This window comes from Camponotus floridanus, unplaced genomic scaffold (assembly GCF_003227725.1).
Source record: "Camponotus floridanus strain SB8 unplaced genomic scaffold, Cflo_v7.5 scaffold21, whole genome shotgun sequence".
Lineage (NCBI taxonomy): Eukaryota > Metazoa > Arthropoda > Insecta > Hymenoptera > Formicidae > Camponotus > Camponotus floridanus.
Window position 1 is genome coordinate 1,339,384 of NW_020229337.1, and position 19,122 is coordinate 1,358,505.

General features: G+C 40.0%; 2 protein-coding genes across 6 annotated transcripts in view; one reads left to right on the plus strand and one right to left on the minus strand.

Moving 5' to 3' along the window:
- The window catches only part of LOC105253941 (protein pangolin, isoforms A/H/I/S), a 176,300-nt gene extending 167,855 nt beyond the window's left edge, over positions 1-8,445 (plus strand). The window contains exons 8-11 of one of the 5 annotated variants that reach the window (XM_025408454.1): positions 90-249; positions 2,360-2,429; positions 4,404-4,644; positions 6,808-6,987. In XM_025408454.1, coding sequence (XP_025264239.1) covers positions 90-249; positions 2,360-2,429; positions 4,404-4,596 — 423 coding nt within the window. In that variant the 3' untranslated portion in view covers positions 4,597-4,644; positions 6,808-6,987. Of the gene's footprint in view, positions 1-89; positions 250-2,359; positions 2,430-4,403; positions 4,645-6,807 lie in introns of all 5 variants that reach the window. The other 4 variants (XM_025408453.1, XM_011262315.3, XM_025408455.1 and 1 more) reach the window with 4 other exon arrangements.
- Positions 8,446-11,340: 2,895 nt separating this feature from the next.
- LOC112637838 lies at positions 11,341-18,295 on the minus strand. Its single transcript, XM_025408456.1, has 4 exons — positions 17,524-18,295; positions 14,519-17,068; positions 13,053-13,869; positions 11,341-12,932 (listed from the first exon to the last, which is right to left on the minus strand). Exons 1-4 carry the CDS (start codon positions 18,253-18,255, stop codon positions 11,704-11,706), a joined length of 5,328 nt encoding a protein of 1,775 aa, XP_025264241.1. The 5' UTR covers positions 18,256-18,295; the 3' UTR covers positions 11,341-11,703.
- Positions 18,296-19,122: the final 827 nt, after the last annotated feature.

Below are 19,122 nucleotides of genomic sequence, written 5' to 3' on the forward strand. Positions count from 1 at the left end.
TTTTCTTTCCTTGATTAAAAATATTGTTTAGCCGTACACACCACGGTTCATGCACAATTACAAAAAAGTGTTTGGTTCTCTCTCGGTAGTGGCACGCGCTAGGGCGAGAGGAACAGGCCAAGTATTATGAGTTGGCGCGACGGGAGAGACAGTTGCACATGCAGCTGTACCCTGACTGGTCTTCCCGCGCAAATACCAACCGAACTAAGAAGAGGAAGCGCAAACAAGACACAAACAGTGATCCTGGAGGTACCCACATGCCTCACATCCACACATTCTTACGATCTTTCCCCCCCCCCCTCAGTCATAAAAGGAAAGAAAGCCCCCTGCCCCGTCCACTCCCCCGTTCATTATTACATATACTGTTATATTATACATTCTTATATTGCTACACTACATTATGTTGCATGTTTCCCCCCGTCTTAGGGGTTTTGGGTCGATATATTTTATTATATATATATTATATATGATTATATATAACTATATTATATTATATTATACATACACACGCACACATATACATATACACGCATATACGTTAATATATCTATATATCAATGTGACTATTTTATATATATATATATATGATTTTTTATACAAATCGCGAAAGTACGTGCGTGCCTATGTATTTGCATTATACACCGGGAACACCTGACATTACGCACAAACACACATCAGAGACAGACACAACGCATCTTATTATTAATTACGTATACAACTTTGGGGACGCTGGCCATCTTGCATTTTTACAGGGACCTACTCCGCAATCAGACAATCCTGAGCGTTTAATTTTCTCTTAGCCTTTTCGTCTTTTTCTATGTCTTTCTATTATCTTTTTCTTTATCTTACTTTCCCTCTGTCTCGTTCTTTATCGCTGAAATTTTATTTTTTTACGAATACTTATCTTGTACATTTTCATTATTTCTTTCTATTTCCTGTACATCTTTTGTCTCTATTTCTTTCTCTATCTTCTCTCTCTCTCTCTCTCTCTCTCTCTCTCTCTCTCTTGTTATTTTCTCTCACTATCACTCTATCATTCCTATACTTCGTCTCTCGATTCGTACGTTTATTTTTCTTTGATCGTTTCAATATTGCCTGGATCCTTTGATTTTTATTCTAATTTTATTATTTTCGTTTTCTATCGTCACTCAGTAACTTTCGTTTAATCGAATCACTCAGTTTATTCTCGACTCCCACATACGAAATTTTCGTTCACTAGCGCTCGCGCGATAGAGCGCTCACATTCATAATTGATATATATATATATTTTTTTTTGTTAGATATATTTCGGAGGCTTACGTTTATATAATACAAATCACGACATTTCAAACGAGTAGATCTTTGATCGTGTTTTTTAAGCCGTTTTAACGTTAACGTTGCATGTCATTATTCGTTTAATGAAGATACGAGTTGTTCATTTTGAAAAACTTAATCGTAAATTTAATCTCTTTAAAAAAATTGAAAAGTCATGTTTACATCAACATCTTTTGTTGTGAGTGAATTGGAAGCGTCTTAAAAATTGGATTTGTACTACGCTTTCAAAATAGACGGTTCGTATCTTTATCAATATTATATATATTGATATATGTGTGTGTGTATGGAGCCTTCTCTGAAGACTATCAGACAGTCTCGCTATCAAATTATTTGAAATAGAATTTTATACAGCTGTATTTGCTGTAATTCTTCTACTTATTTAGACTTTTTAAACTATTTTCGTACAGATTCTATTTTCTATAACATGTTACATTCGATATTACATGTATCGTCTTCGGCGAAGGTCCTATAATATATATATATAATCATCGAAAACCCTTTGAGGTCGAGGCTAAATAAAATAAATCTGTTTTATTGTTTTTAAATTGTGTGGAATAAAATTTTTTCGTAAAAACATTTTTAAGCAATCTATTGAATTATTTGTTCAATCTCGAAAAAGTCGTCTTTATAAGTCGATAATCGATATACGTCCGAATCTCAAGGGGTTGTAATCACCGTTCTGTTACACGCATGACTTAGTTGACATTCGTTAAGTTTTGACATTCACCGAAGCATAAGTATATTAAACGCAGAAATTCGAGCACCAATTCATTCCATACTGCGGTAGATTATATTCATTATCGCATTTGATTATATATGACAATTTCGCACAGTTTGTCGACATATTCATATATATAATCATTTGTTATTTCTTTTTTTCTCACGTAATTACTTCAAATTGATTTTTTCACACAACGGGAACGTCAATGTCAATAACTACGTCATTCTTTTGACAGAATGTAGCATACATCGAATAGTAAAATCCCTCGCTCGTTCGGATAATCTATGATTAATCATACTAATCGTTACTCTATTCCTTTTCTAGGCAATAACATGAAGAAATGTCGCGCCAGGTATGGATTAGATCAGCAGAGCCAGTGGTGCAAACCCTGCAGGTACGTGTGCAGTGATTTCTCTTGATACACGCGCTTCAACGACGAGACTTATCTGTCCGTCGAATTTTACGCGATTACGACTTTCGCGACTCGTGTAAATACGTGTTAAATCTTATGCAAGTCCGTCTGGATCTAGCATTGTCACAGTCATCGACTACTTTTTTGTCTTCACCTCGCTTAAGATCGAAGTAGAGGATGCGATACTCGCGAAACAAACCTGGGAAAAACATTATATCGAGTTCGTTCGCGGATAACATCAATTGCTCCAGCTAATAAGTCGAATATTTTACGACAGAATACTTTACTTACAAAGCGCACTTTGATGCTTCAAAAGTATCAGACTGAAAGTTTTTGCCAATGAGTTTGCTTTTTCGAATTTGAATGCGTATACAAGATTTTCTTCAAGATTGCTCGCAACGATACCGATCACAATTACATAGTATTCTTGACGTTCGCCATCTCGTGTCGGTCTCGGACCTCGTCCCCGTCATCCACATGTTACCGTGGAACTTGAAAGAGAGGAGACGCAACCAAACGTTATATCTTTGTATAAAATATCGACGTGGTAGCAGAGTCTCCTCGTGTCAAAGGCGACTCGCGTTCGCGGTGATACCTGAGGTATTTGTAGAGAAACGAACGAGAAAAGAAAGAAGGAGAAATAAGAGCGCAGCGAGACTACGCGCTGTCAGAAAATGTGTCTTCCAAAAAAAAAGATAGAGAGAAAATCAAGGGGATCAAAGCACGACTAGTTATCTTCCCCAGTTATGCGAGACGCATCGTCCAACTGGCCTGTAAATATCGGTTTTCTTTAATTAGCACTACTCTCGTAGTTTGTTCGCGACTTTTTATCCACGAGTCACACCCATTTCTTTAGAGCCGAATCACTAATATGTCCTTAATATCGTCACGGCCATAGCCCAAACGCCCCAACTCCCGGCTGGGTTTGTGAATCTCATGGACGTCATTAAAGGGGCGAGGATAATTTCCGTCGACGATCCCGTTCACGATCCTTGCACGATGAGAGAAAAGAGACAATCTCTTTTTCAAGACAGAGAGCGATCACCAGATTAAGCGTTATTCGGGTGGGAAGTGTAGCTTTTGACATGCTCTTGATCGCTTTGTCAGTCTCTCATCATCGCGCATGCATGTGGGAATGAATTTAGAAACATGTAAAATTTTCGTGTCGTGAAGCGTGTAAAATTTATACTGTGCGATTGTTCTCTGGCTTATTAGTTCCGCCAGGATCAAAGTTAAAATAAAAGATGATCCTCACTGGAATACCGGAAGCACCTAGTTTGTTGCATTTGGATTTAGCTGATTGCACTCTGCATTGAATGCACGTAACTTACAATGCCGCCTGTATCAGTTGTCGTTGTTCCTTCGTCATTGGACGCGTTATCGCGCAGATACCGGAGGATTGTGTGACGCGTGATAGATAGAGTAATCGCTATCTTAGCGCTATCGAGGTCCCAAAATAAAATTCGAATCATCGCGTTGATACGAATATTTGGGAGACATATTTTCTGATCGATGCAACAGTCGTCGTCACTATATCTTTTGCCGTCTCTCTTCGTTCCACACTTATTAAAGTTTCAAGTTCGTTTGAACGGGGCCGGCAACACTTTGCAAGCTCCACATGACGTTTAAATTATCACTAATATCAAAAGTTCTATTTTATTTTACAATGATCAAAAATAAAATATCCTAGAAAACATTATTTCATTTTAAAATAAAAAAAAATTGCGTATGTGTATAATATATCCTGGTGTGATTGCCGGCTTCGTTCTTTCACATATCGCGGGGAACGAAAAATTAAAAGAGCGATAACACATCCGGTTCGGTTCCTCCCCCTTCCCCGACACAGACACGTGCGTGTGGGTGACGACACGATGCGAGATTGAGGTGGAATATTAAGTCGACGATATGTCTTAGCAAGAGTGCGCCCCTTTAATGGCTGGTGGTTGGTTTTGGCAGCCCAGTGGAGCATGGAGCGGGGATGGGCATCCACGCGAGCATAATCCATCACGGTGTGGGAAGTAGCGCGGGGGCAGGGGTCGGGGCTGGAGGCGGTGGGGGGACGGTGGGGACAGCCGCCGCTCCGCCAAACACCAACACTGCCTCCAATGCCTCCTCGCCTCAGCAAGAACCCACTTATGTTAATCTCTAGTCAAGCCTATCGCCTCCCTTCTACTGCAACACTTCTTCTTAAACAGTGGTCAGTCCCGACTTTGAAAACCTACGGGCCCCCATCGGTCCTCGCTATGGTCCCGGCCATGCCGCTCGAGAGAGATATATAAGATATTTCGCTGTATCCCGTGCGGGTACCAAGGTTTTTTTTCTGATATCCGAACGGAGACGTGGGAGACATCATGGTGAAAAGTTACGAGCGAAGGCACCATAGCGAAGGGCACGACGGTGGCCCGTGTGATGCTCGCATTGTTTCTCATTGTTGTGGCTCTTTACAGCTTATTATTGTTATTTATTTATCCTCTCGTTTAGTTGGAATTTATTCAGTGTTGCCCTTAGCATGGCTGGTCTGTATAATATATACATATTATAAATTATATACATATATATATCTATTTATATATACACACATATATGTATAACAATTATTTGCTCAGATTTCGAAACGTTGTTTAATATATTATATATAGAAGGTTTTTATACATTTTAATTTTTTAGCATGGCAGAGTTCGTACGATTAAGATCGGATGATTGTGTTGTACAGATGTGTTCTTTTTTTTTCTTTTTTTTGTTTTTTACTTTTAATATCTAATCATTTTTTTTCTTTTGTAATATTTTCATACGGATAATGTGTTTTTTATACATATATATAATGCGAATAACCACTCGAGGTACTTTAAAAAAGAACTGCGCTGGCTGACTGCGTAAAAAATCGTATTTTTTTAATCGAAATTTTGCACAATTTCGTATGTTACTCAAAGTCTCAGAATGGATTGCAAAGAACTACATTGTGCTTTTAATAATTATTTTCATCTCTGTACACAAATATTGTTAACTACTAAAAAAAGAAAAAAGGAAGGATATTTTATCTCTTTAAAACTGTGATATAATTTGTGATAAAATTAAAATTAAAAAAAAATATACACAATTTCTTTTTGCGTAAAATAACAATTATTTTTAACTATTCAGTAAAATTCGTCTAAGAAAGAGATATTGCAATCCATCCTGAGATTTTCGAATGCCGTCCGTTGTCGCGCACTGAAAGGAATAGTTCTTTTATAAGTTTTGTGCAACGCTTTGAAATTTACACAAGTGTAACTGCGAGTTTAATTAGCATCCTCCGATCGTTCTCGGTGGTACGGCCGCCGAGAAATTAACTGATTCAGCTGAGAGATAAATAATGAGAGCCAATGGCAGAGCGGCAATATGTCGTCTCGACTGCGAAGCAGTTCTCTAGACGAGGTCGGACGGGCTCACTTATGAAAATTGTGCAGTAGCAAAACAAGCCTCTCTCTTCCTCTCGTCATCTCGGATTCTACTACTTTATCGCTGCCCACCTTTGTGTTCACGCGACTGTGAGAAAAAAAGAACTTTTCTTTGAACGCACTTTACAATTGGTCGCGATAATATTCCAAGTTCCACGTAACATTAGCCGGCTTTAGCGCGACTCGTTAATAAAAATTGCCTGACTTAAATCGATAAATCGACACGCCGCGTTTGAAGAAAGGAGGAATCGCGCAAAAATTCTTATCGAATCCTTGATTTGCGGGTGATCAATGATTCAATAGATGCCCCCCCCCTCCCGATGGCATTTTGATTGAGTTTTATTATTTCGTTTACACGTTGTATCTTACACATTTTGCTTGTTACATCTACAGATCTCTTGAGCATGGCATTTGCGAGCGAGTGATCAATGTCGAGCAATTCAAGCATCGCCAGGCGCACAAAGATCGTCGTTTACTCTACTAAAGATCTAACAAAGAGATTTACTAAACTTCAAAAGCAAATTTGTGTGTCTGACTTTGCAGTGATGACATGAGTGATGGCATGTTTTTTTTTTTAGTTTGTAACATTTCTAGATGTATAACATATTTTTTCACGGACGTATTTCCAACAGTGAGAATTTTCTATTCAATATTAAGCATGTTGAAAGTCAAAATTAATTTAAAAATTGTTTAATATTATTACCTATCATATCAGAAATTCTTGATAACTTTTCGTAAAAAAATATCGTTTTTAATCTTGTTTCACAAAGCCATGAAATGTGAATAAAAAAGTGCAGCATATATTTTTGCGTGTCTAATTGTAAGTAAATGATCTCACAGATGGAAATCAATCGTCTGAATATTATTGACGTCATTAGCCACTTGCACGAGCGTGCACTAATCGATTTTCCGATCGTTATTTGCAGACGTAAGAAGAAATGTATCAGGTACCTTGGGGAGGGAGGAGACGGCGACGGTGAAGCCGACGGCGAGGCCGAGGACGATCATTCGGAGGATAATCTGGGCAGCGTAGGTGAGGCGGGAACTCCTGAGGACGATGAGTCCCTTAGCAGTCCCGGAGGCCTGTCCGCATTGTCTAGTCTGGCGAGTCCTTCGCTGGTCTTACCATCGCCCTCGAGTCTGTCCAGTCCGTGTCCGTGTCCGTTGACACCTCCGGTGCCTCCGCCGCCCTTGTCGAACACGAGTCAAACGTCACACAATCAACCGACGACAACGACGGCGGCAGCAGCGATGGCTGGAGCGGCGGTGACGACAGCGGCGACGCAACAACCAGCTCCGCAACCCCATCGCAACCCCGTCGGCACGAATCCTCATGACATCAATAATCCGCTCAGCGTGAACCAGCTGACCGGACAGTGTATAGTAAAGACCGAGCCCGCGCCCTCGGGCCCCTCCAATCCGGCGATCAGCGTCACGTAGCCCCGGCCGGACCCACATGACCGAACTGTTGCTACATGCGGTGTCATCTACGGGGTCCGTCTACGTGTGCGCGCGATGAGAAAGCCAGATGACGAGGTGATGAGAGATTGGCGAATGAGAGAAACTTTTTCATCATCACGGAAAGATTTTCACTTTTGTTTCAAAAAGGAGGTTTTCGTTTTTTCGCCGATCTGATCAGGAGGGACCAGAGTTTTAGTATTTTCGAAAAACGAAGATAGTCCGAGGGATCGCTCATGTTGATCGTGCTTCACTTATGGGAATCGCACATGGGCTGCACGCTTTAAGCAGCATCATTAATGATTCAGATTCTGGCACGAGAAATCGTCGATCGTCGCTTCGTCATTGCGAATGATGGTGTTGCCTTCGATTGTTTTCTCCTGACATAGCCTCGCTCTTATGCATTCGCCGAAGTACAGGTCATCCAGTGTCCCATATACACACAAAGTCGAAAATAAGACATTATATACATGTGTAACAAATGAATAAAAACAAATACGATACAGAAATACTCAGGACCAAGTATTTGGCTGTAGTCACCCGCTCGGTAAAGAGAAAAAGGTGTAAGCGAGATGTATAAGCATGAGAGAATATGTATGCGTGTGTGCGTACGAAATTAGGAAAGAGCAAAAGGTGCACGTCCAGTTAAATAATGTGACTGAAAGAACGGACTCGTTGGAGGTGCACGTGACGCAGCTTGTAGTCCTTGTTACGTTGTGATGCCAATGACTGAAAAGTCATGTTCCTGTGCCAGCTACTATACTCTAGGAAAGTAATTATATTACGAACAAGTAGCTAAGAGCGTAAGGTGGAAGAGAGAACCGAGAAAAAAAACAGAACGGAAATCGCGTGCGCGATGCGTTTTATTGTCATTTGTTTATTCGACCTCATCTCTCATATATAGGTGTCGAAATACCTATCCTCTATGTATATGTAATTTGTTATTTTTTTAAAAGTCTATACACAGTGCGGTTGATTAGCATGTAAGATATCCTTAATAATCCCTGCTCACTTTCTACCCGAATACTTTTTCCTCGAATACCTCTCTCTTCTATAAACACATGTTCTTTTTTCTTTATCATAATATTCCATATTTAGAAATAATGTAATACAATTGGCATGATTTTATATTATAAATCTTTGTTTTTGCGAAATATAATAATGCTATTATTTATACGTATTAACGTTAATACGTATAAAATAAAGCATAATACGTATAAAATAAAGCATTATGTCTCTAATATTGCTTATTACTACTATTATTGACTTAATATCGCTTGAGATTTTTTTATCCTTAGATTCTCTCGTGATTTTAATCGTCAATCGATAAATTTGTGCAACAAACTTTCGACTGAACAAAGACAATAACCGCGATAAATAAAAAAAATATATAAGAAAAGAAAGAAAATAAAAAGACCGAGAAATGTGAATACAAGTTTTTGTACAAAAATCGATACGATTTCATTGAATCGTTTGCGATTAGTGTTCAAAAATAATGTATTGTGTAATGTATGTGTTTTTTCCTACGGTTATTTCGGTAATTTTCATTTGTTTCTTCTTTATATATGTATTTTTTTTCTAGGAAAATAATTTCTCATCCTTTCCTTATCTCACTTTTATGTGCTGACACGACACATAATAATGGCATGTAAGATTTTAATGGCTCCGACTTGAAGACTAACTCAACTCAAGTAATTTGCGCGTCAAAGAAATATATATTTCTTTTAAATTGTTTTAGGATGAAAATTTCTATTATCGAAACAATCACACGCATCTCTCGGCTTATTAGATTTAAAAAAGAATGTAGAAAATTTGAAAAGATAATTATATTCTTCCTGTAAAAGAGACTTTAGATTTTATTCGAATATTCTTTTTATTTTTTCTTTCTTGCCTTTATTTCATATTTTGCGAATGTTAACATAATGCGCATTTTTATCGTTACGCGCAAAATAATGTTTATTTTTTTATTGGCAATTTTTTAATGTATATTTTATTATATATCTTGTTTATCGCGATATAAAAATATAAATGTGAATGAAACGATTTCTAACAATGGATGGTAAGACAAATATCTCAAGATGCGAGTTATTGTTCGAAAAAAATTCTAACATGGCAGCGTTTCGAATGAAACAGAGATTGTTAATTGTGCGATAAAAGATTCTCTACTTTACTTTTGCCTAAAATTGCAACTTTTTGCTAATTTAAAAAATTTTTTTTATAGATGTAATATTTAATAGATAAATTTAATATTTTATATCTAAAGTTGTAAATTCGTTATTTCATTTTATGTAGTCAGAAAGCAATAGAAAGCCTCTTTAAATATTTTTGCGATAATATTTTCAAGAATCTTGAATCGCACAATTTCAGAGAGATGTCAAGTATGTATAATCACGACATATATATACATTATTAGAAATTTGGTTCTGTCTCATTGTGCGACATATTTCGGTGCAATTTTAATCTTCTTTTTATTATATTACCGGTCAAAAGAGGAAAAGCGCAGCATAATAAGCCCATCACAATTGTTCTGCGAGCATTTATTTCAGGAGGAGCGCAGTTTCTCTTTTGTACATAAAAAAAGAATATGTTTTATAAGGTGCATTTGTTGCGACGCATGGGAAAGTGCAATGGAGGTGCCAATGAGAGAGAAAGAGATAGATAGAGAGTGTATCGAGATCGTGCGCATTTGCGCACCATGAAACGAAAGCGTTGACGTTACACGCGAGTGTGTGCGAACGTCGGGATGAAAATGTTTTCTTTTTCCTCTCTTCTTTCCCTTCCGCAATGTGTTCTTTTTTTCTCTTCTTTTCTTTTTTTCCGACTGAATCGCACGGTGTACGTCCGTGCATGACGAAGACCGCGACTGTAGAAACGTGTCGCTGAGTATAGCAGCAAAACTTAAACGTGCCATAACAACATTATGCCAATATTAATGATAATACGCATATCGTTTCTCTTTTTTTTTTTACATTACGATCCATTCGATCTTGTTCTGTCAGTCGTGAACCCGTCAGATGCGAATACGTCCTTCCTTCCCCCCGTTTTTTTCGTTCGCCTTAACTTTACCCATTCTTCCTCATTTTTTTTTCACTTTCTTCGTTTGTCGATCGAACTCGTTATAGACTGAAAGGCATTTAATACGAATCTTCTTGCAAACGAAACGCAAGTCTCATCTTGATCTCCCTCGAACGTTATCGAATAGAAAACGAAGCGAGAAAACTGATTTACATATAATACACGAAGCTAGAACTTAACGAAAAAATTACGTGGATTCTCATGAATACAAGTATGTTCGATCGAGGAACCGAAGTATCTATATTACCTATTTACCTTCCTATCTACCTGTCTATCTAAACAAGTACGGGGCAAGGACGACCAGCGACGTCTTACGAGAGACGAATAGGTGAAAAAGGAAACGACGGAGACCTATCACTATTGGTTGTACTGACAGACGTAGCCACTACTACGAGAAAACAAGACTCGCAAAATCGTGCGATGATTGAATATTGTATGCGTGCTTGTATGCAACGGTGAGGAGGGTGACGCGAGCAGTCTCCTCGACGGACAACCCTGGGAAGTGAAGATTCGCGAAACTTCTCGAGAAAAAAATATGTCCGCTTGCGTCTCACCTGCCTCCCATTTCACTTTGCTAGAAACGAGACAACGTCGTGTAGGCTTCGGCAGCGAATTGCTCAGAGACGCGAAAGCATCTTCGTGTTTTCGAGGATGCGTATTAGGGAGATGGAGAGAGACGGATCTCCGAGACGCAGAGTAAATAATCCTCGGCGGGCAAGCTCGCTCGATACGGCCTACAGTTCGTTCGAGAGGAGATAATATCGAGATTCGCTCGCAAAGTCCGTAAGGAGACGACACTCCTTTTTCACGGTGACAGTGACGAGAGGAGGACCAAGGTCCGCTCGAGCCGACCTGTCCCAATTCGGTGCTCGTGTCTCGCTTCAGAGGAGTGGTTGTACTATATTGTAAAGTATCAATCGACAGTTCTCAACTGCGTTGTACAGTGTTTTCTAAGTATTTAGGTTGATAGCGTGTAATTGAGAAGAAAAAGGAACATTGTATTTACACTAATAAGTGATCTGTATCAAATTCATTCTCGTATAGCCTGTACTCCTACTCATGTAGATGCTAAAAGTGATTTGTGTCATAAAGAAAACCTATAAATAAAATTAGCACTTTGAGAACGTTGTTCGACCGCGTGTACGAGTTCTTTCCCCCTTTTCCATTCATTCGATTATAGAAAGATTCGAAGAGATTTTATTTTAAGATCATAATATTCTTTCAGAAAATTTCGCGGATTAACGATTCTTGCCTTATTATTATACGGAAAAACCTGGCAAGAAAATGTATTACTGGTCGCACTTGAGAGGACAAACGTCCCGTGCATCTGAGAAGAAATGCAAATTCAACACATTGACCGCATTTAGAGTATATACATTTGGTCGTTTAAGATTGCAGTTGGCCACAAAGATGCCGGCTATTTTCGCGACACTGTTACATTTAAATACACAGGCAGCCCCATCATAAGCCGGTCTGCCTTGATCGTTTCTCGCACACGGATCGAACATGTAAAATTTACCATAGTGCTGCATCACGGCTACCGCTAAATTGGTCGTGTGCAGTATCCCGGCGCAATTTGTACGGAAAAACATGGCAAGTGCTTCAGACAGGTCGAAGGCATGGAGTATCCCCGCAACGGTGTGATTATGAACGTGGATGGTAGCCCGGATATCGCCCACGATGAATACTGTGAGCAGCTCGCTGGGTGAAAGGTTCCTGACGTTTGCCCGAGCACAACGTGCGCTATCCAAGTACAACGAATCGCCGTATCTAAGCACGGCGTCGATAAGCTGGGGCGTCCACGTGGATGGCACGTGTAACAATCCGATGACGATAGCGACTGCCGCGATCGCTGTGCTTTGGTGACCTCTGTTCTTTAGATTAAAAACGCGATGACACATATGCAGGCTTCCGCGTAGAACATCGAGCTCTTCCTCCACGACAGTGTACTGACTCAGCGGCTTCACGTCCAACATAGCGATCTTTTTCGCGGAGATAATCGGCGCGAGTGACGCGTTGCGGTCCAAGTGAAGCCCGAAACCAGCTGGACATGGCAAGGGTTCTATCACGGCAGTCTTTACAATCACTCGGCAGATTTCAAAAGTCCCGTATCTCTCGCGTGGATCGATGCTTGCAAAGATTGCGTCGTACAAAGGTTCCATGCAGGCGAACCATATCGTGCATGAGGTTCCACGGGGATCTGGCAGACCCTGGTCGTTTCTCGCTTTAGGATCATACATGAAGTAAATACCCAAATCTTTCCAAATTGCGAGCATACTGCGATCAATCGTTAGAATGCCAGCACGGTTATTCTGGAAGAATTTCCGTAGACCTTCCTCGAGTAAAATCGGAGGTGAAGGTGGTGATCGTTCTCGTCGAATCTCATTCTTCTTGTCTCTATCGATCTTTGTTTTCTCTTTTCGTTCCTTCTTTTGTTCCTCTTCTGCATCCAAAGGCGCGATTGTCACTAAACCGCTCACAGTATTGGACTCGATGTCAGCAGTCAATACGTTGACACCTTGAGGAAAATATTATAAGAGTAAAATTTTAAGTCAGTGTTTATCAAGAATAATACTCAAAAAATACTATCAAGCTACCAATCGATGTTTTTAATAATCACGAAATAAAGAAGACTCACCGATGTAGAATACTCTGATAATATCTTTCGGTCTCAATCTCGACTTGGTCGATCTCGTTTTCTTCGTCTCTCGATGAACGGCACTGCCGATCGCTAAAATCTCATCCATGGTTTTTTTCGTCCAAGTAATGGGGCACTTTACAATCGACATGCCAAGCGCGACGATGCAATTCGCCGCCGTTTGTCGATTGCGCAGCATTTCGGGAAAGACTTCATCACCCTGATGATAGCTGCCATGCAGGATTGCCCGCGCCTCGCCCGGCAATTTTTTGTAAGCATTCAAAGGCGGCAGATTTGCCGGTCGAATCGCCGGACTGGGATCGAATCTCCATGGTTTGTCTCGGTCCAGCACGTCGATCGCGCTGATCTCATAGTCGTTCGTCGTCCCAAGATGACGCAAAAGATACTCTACGAGGAGACTCGCGTCTCTAAATCTGAACACTCGCGGTACCGTCATCGCGATCTCGTTTGCGACGACGGACCAGTCGGGTATCAGGGCATAGTATGCATTGTCGATTTTCCATATGGCGATGTTTCGATTTCCTGATGTCAGCACGCCGGTGTTGTACTTGTCGAAAAAGCTATAAATACCGGTCTGCAAATCTTGAATCTTGGGTGATCTCACGATAAGATTGCCCGCTTCAACGCAATCCTTGATCGTTAGAGAGATGCGTCGACTGGATAAGAAGAATTCGCTGATCATCTCGTTCACTAGGGGCACTGAACCCAGTCGCTCGACGCATTTTGAGTGTAGTTTGTCGCCGGTGACGATGATTTCATCGAGAACGGATGATGTCCAGTATTTCGGTTGATAGACCTTTATTTATTTTTTGCGTATATTTTTTTTCGTAATTTATAATCTTTTCTTCAATCGATTATACAAAATGATTGTGAAGAGTTTATCCTTAGTTACATGGTTTCATAAAAAAGATTCAAAGAAAAGAATAACACAATAAAAAATAACTTTTTCTGAAAGAGTAATTATTCTTCTTTTAATATTAATAGTGAAACAATTCGGAGTCATTTATTAATGTCAAAAAATTTATGAGAAATAATTATTCTTTTATATGTGTTTTTATATGTGTTTTTTTGTTAAACTCTGAATCATTCTTTATAATTTTTATAATGATGAAAATCGATATATGATTATGAAAAATGTATCGTTAATTACCTGGATTAAAACAATTCAAACAATAACACAATTCAATAAAAAATAACTTTTTTTGAAAGAGCAATTATTTCTTTTGACATTAATGCTGAAGTAATTCGAAGCAATTCGAATTTATTAATGTCAAAAAAATTATTGGAAATTAATTACTTCTTTTGTATATTTTTTTTATTAAACTGTGAATTATTCTTTATAATTTTTATATTCGATTCGATTTTAAAAATAACTTTATCGCATCATAATTTTGAGAAAATCGAAAGAAAAAAAATCTTTAGTTATTAAATACGTATAGAAAGACCTTGGAAAAAATGGTAGCCATCGCAGCAACGGCCGCGCTCTGTTTACCACGATTTTCCTCGTCAAATCTCTCATCCGTCATGGTGACGTTACCATCGATGCTCCAGACACCGTCAGCGAGTTTAGGAAAGTGATGCCACAGATTCTCCCCGGAGGTGGTCCTTTTGACTCGTCGTGCCTCGGCCACTCGCGTTTCATACGCGTTATCAACCGTGACAATATCAATGATGAAATCATCATCCTGTTGTGCGACCGCCTGAAGAACGCCGGCCAACGAGGGGATATCAGTGAACCACATCACCGCTGCTCCATCCTTATTCCCAGGTTCACCGCGGGCATTTCTGCCTCTAGGGTCCATCGTGAAGAACACATCCCCTTCCTTCCAGATCGGCATCATCACGTTACCCTGACGAAACACTCCCATTGTGTTTCCTTCGAAGAACTGCTCCAGCAGCCTCGTCGCATCCGCTGTTTTTCCGGCGATGGACTCCTCCTCGAGGCGGATTGACATTCGATTGACACCTATGGTGAAGTCTTCTGTAATTTCCGACGGGAGGAGATAATTCCTGGGTGATTCTTCCTCAGCCGCTTCGGGAAGATTTATTAGGCTCTCGACGGTGACTTTGTCGCCGATCCTCAGGATATCGTCCACGAGCTCGGGATACCATAGATGAGGATTGTAAAGTTTAGTCATGGCCAAGGCCGTCAAAGAATTGGCGGCCTGCTGTTTGTCTCTAGTTTGTCGTTTAAAGGCTTCGTTTCCTTGTTCGATGGTACCTAAAAGTAGAGCGCCGGTGTCGCCTAAAATAGAATAGTTATTCAGATCTGGTATGATCGGTATCAGTTTATCCGCCTCAATCTCTTCGTCCGTCATTGGCATGCTGATAGAGACGTTTTTCAGCTCGTGTATCACGAAATCGTTATTTTTAGGATCCTCCCCCGCGTTCTTCTTGATGAGATTTGCCAATGTTGAAAGATCCAACGTACGTACCACGCAGGCAGAATTTTCTTCGTCTGCCGACAACTGACCCAGTTTATCTCGAGGATTTGGATCAAAGTAGTAGTAGAACGTTTCCTTATCCTTGTCTTTCTCTTTCACTTCTTCCTCGACTTTCCATACCGCTACCGAGAGACCCTTTGTCTCGACTATTCCGTATTGCTTGTTCTCGAAGAATCGACGCAATCCTCTCTCCAAATTGAGCAGCTCGGAATCATCCGATGCCAATAGATCGCCGACGACTGCCGCCTCCTCCATATTGATGGTCACTTTTCGATTCTTGAAGTACAAGTTCTTTTTCAGGTTTTGAACGAGAAGCGGCCTCTCAGTTTCTTCTTCCGTTTCGCCAGGCTTGCACCAATTATAATAAGCATCGCCCTCTTTAACCGCTTCGTCGACAGTCTCGCTACTCCATTTCATCGGTGGCGTCTCCCACGCACTCACTAGAGCCACTACCGGCATAGCGAGACCCTGAAGTCCTTGGTTTTCCTCGAACAACTCGTCCATGTTGGAAATCTCGCCGCGCAATACCCACGTCTTACCTATCATGCCAGGTTGAAACTCATTCCAAGGTCGAGCGCCTGCTACATCGTCTGCAATTGTAACGTGTCTGATTGTGAATCGATCGTTCTTCTTCATTGGGTCGACGTTCTTCAAAAGTAGCGCGATCAACGAGTCGATGTCAGGAAATCGAATCACACAGCAATTTCCGTCCTTATCCTTCGATACAGTTTCCTCCTTTTTTTGCCTTTCTGCAACCTTGACAACGTTCTCTTTTATGATCCTGACGCCGACAGCATCGCAGGATCGAGGATCGAACAGATAGTAACAATCGTCCTGGCTCCAGATTGCCACCGCCATAGATGTTGTCTCGATTACGCCCTCTTCGTTTACCAGAAAAAACTCTTCCAAGGCCTGTTTCAGATTTAACACCGATGGCATCTTGGAGTTGAGCGTGCCGGTTACAGTTATCAGATCCACATCTATCGCCAATCTATGATCATTCACTTGGAGCCTTGTGTCATTCAGATCAGCAGCCGTCATCGTTTTTATCGTTGGCTTGTCCAACTTGACACTAGCATAGAGCGAATCACCGAGCGTCAGAATCTCATCCAATCTCGACCTCATCCACGTCTTCACCGGATGAACCTTCTTCATGGCAATAGCCGCTACGCAATTGGCCACGTTTTGGCCACCCTTGCCCTTGTAGATCTCATTGCCTTCATGAGTCAAACCATGAAGAATTGCCACTTTACCAGGCAACTCTTTGAACGTGGACGGTACATTGACGCGCATATCATCGTAGGAATAGCCGGTGTCAAAATCATTTCGATTCACCAGTGGTTCTGTGGCGAAACGACGATCGATGCTATAATTCGAAATGGCAATCGACAGCGGCTCTCTGCGTATCCTCGCAGATGCACGTAACTTATCCTTAGGCACCGGCTTGGTGCAGTCTAATTTATGTTCATCCGGCAGATCGATAGATCGCAACATACTCTTCCGTATTATTGGCAGACCATCGGGTAGACGATCGATAAAACCTCGTCCGACCTGTGTTTTACTTTGATTTTATTCGAATTTTTTTGTGTAATTTTTCTTATTCTCACACAAGAGAATATATAAGCGAATATACAGGATGTTCCAAAACCTCCGAATATTTTTTAATGGCAGATTCTCTGATCAATTTGGAGTTGATTTTTTTTACCAAAAATGTTGAGGAAGCCATCATAAATCTTTGCAATTAAGCTTAAAATTAAAATTCTATTAAAGTAAATTCTATCTGAAATTAACTAAATAACGAAGTTTTTGTCAACTTTTTAATTTCACAAAGTATAATTTGCAAAAAGCCTTTCTTTTTCAATCACTAGTAATTCGGAAAATATTAATGCTTCGATGTTTTTGTTAAAGAAAAATTATTATTCTAAATAGATAAAAAAAATCTGCTATTAAAAAAGTATCAGAAAGATTTATAAAACAACTTCATAATAAACTGCTATTATCATTACCTCCGTAACACTCAGCACGATGATCTTGTCGATGCAATATCGAGAGTCATAGCGCTGATCCAGGTTCTTCAGCATGTGATCATGCAAGTCGTTCACGCATTTAAATCTCATCAGGCAGGCCGCACCGCCAGGACGACGCAGACCGTTCTCATCGCATGACGCCGGATCAAAATACAGAAAACTTTTGGCATCAGGAGATTGTCGCCAGACGGCAATGGAACTACCCTGCGCGGTGATCACTCCAGAATCATTGTCCCGTAAAAACTTGTGCAGACCCTGGGCAAGATCGGTACAGCCGATGGACCCGCTCAAGATATTGCCATGGATACCGCTGTCCTCGATGCCGACCAGAATCTTGCAGAGATTGACGTAGAACTCGTTATGTACGCGGTCGGTCCTCAAGTATTCGTCGTCCTTCAACCGCGTCCTCGCGACGCTCGCGCGAAACAGCTTGTCACCATGTTCGAGCACTTGATCCACGTGATTCTTCGTCCACTCCTTTGGCTCGAATAAACGTCCGTAAGCGATAGCCACGATCGAACATGGTGCCGCTTGCCGTCCGCGGCTTCTGTACTTGAACCGAGGATCGTTCATCGCACGGGAACCTCGAAGGATGAACAAACGCGACGTGAGAACCCGAAAGCGATGCCATCGTGTCCCGAAATCATGACGAGGCGAGATTTTCTCTTTTCCTTCGGTTCGACTTATATCACCCTCACCGATGTCCTCCATTGTCTTTTAATTTCATTCAAGATTTACCTCTCTTGATATCTGCCAGTCTTCTACGTTATTTCAATTAATTTGAATACATATTGAGAGAGAGAATAATATTTCTTTTCTAAAAATAAGCGGAGAAATTAGCTTGAAATTATAGTTAAATTTATTGAATTTTTATATCTTGTGGGATTGTTTCACACTTGTAAATTTACGAGGATGCTCGAAATGTGATTTATACAGGAGAGAAAGGACAACTGTCAAAAGTTAGTTTGACAGTCCAAAACAAAAAATGTGAGATCGATCAGGTGTCCTGAAAAAAAAAAACATGTATTTATAGCTCCTGCGATATTTTATATTTTCCAAAAAAAGTTATTATGACACATATTCGAGACACAAGATACAGAAAATAATTTACGCTTCTCCTTAAAAATAACAGGAATGTACAGGAGCGATCAGTATAAAGTATACCTAAAATTTTATTACATCAACATATGAAAAACGTAATAAATATTATAAATGTACAAGTATATATAAAGTAAAGTCGAATATAATCTGCTCTTTATAATATCAACATTTTCTTAGCCGAGTAACTATAAAGATTTATGTACAGTATAACGATAACGAAAATCAAGTTTTATAGTTTTAATCGATTTTCTCAAAAAGTTTGCGGAGCCGACAATTTGGTTCCACGAATAATCGGAAAATGCTATATCTGTCGTTGTAACGGTAACAAAATTTTTTTGATTAGCTTCCACGCAATGACAAAAGCTATTACTTTTTATTTACAATGCATATATCTTTCTTTATGTATATATGTATATACTTAACTGGTCTAATCAGATTATTGTAACAAGTTACTAAAAAATATCTACACGTAAAAAT

What these genes read in the sequence shown, in the direction of transcription:
- LOC112637838 (XM_025408456.1), bottom strand. Translation starts at nt 18,255, where the DNA reads ATGGAGGACATCGGTGAGGGTGATATAAGTCGAACCGAAGGAAAAGAG. An exon ending in TCGTGCTGAGTGTTACGGAG is followed by an intron (nt 17,069 to 17,523) that starts GTAATGATAATA and finishes AGTAAAACACAG; the next exon opens with GTCGGACGAGGTTTTATCGA. An exon ending in TATCAGAGTATTCTACATCG is followed by an intron (nt 12,933 to 13,052) that starts GTGAGTCTTCTT and finishes ATTTTCCTCAAG; the next exon opens with GTGTCAACGTATTGACTGCT.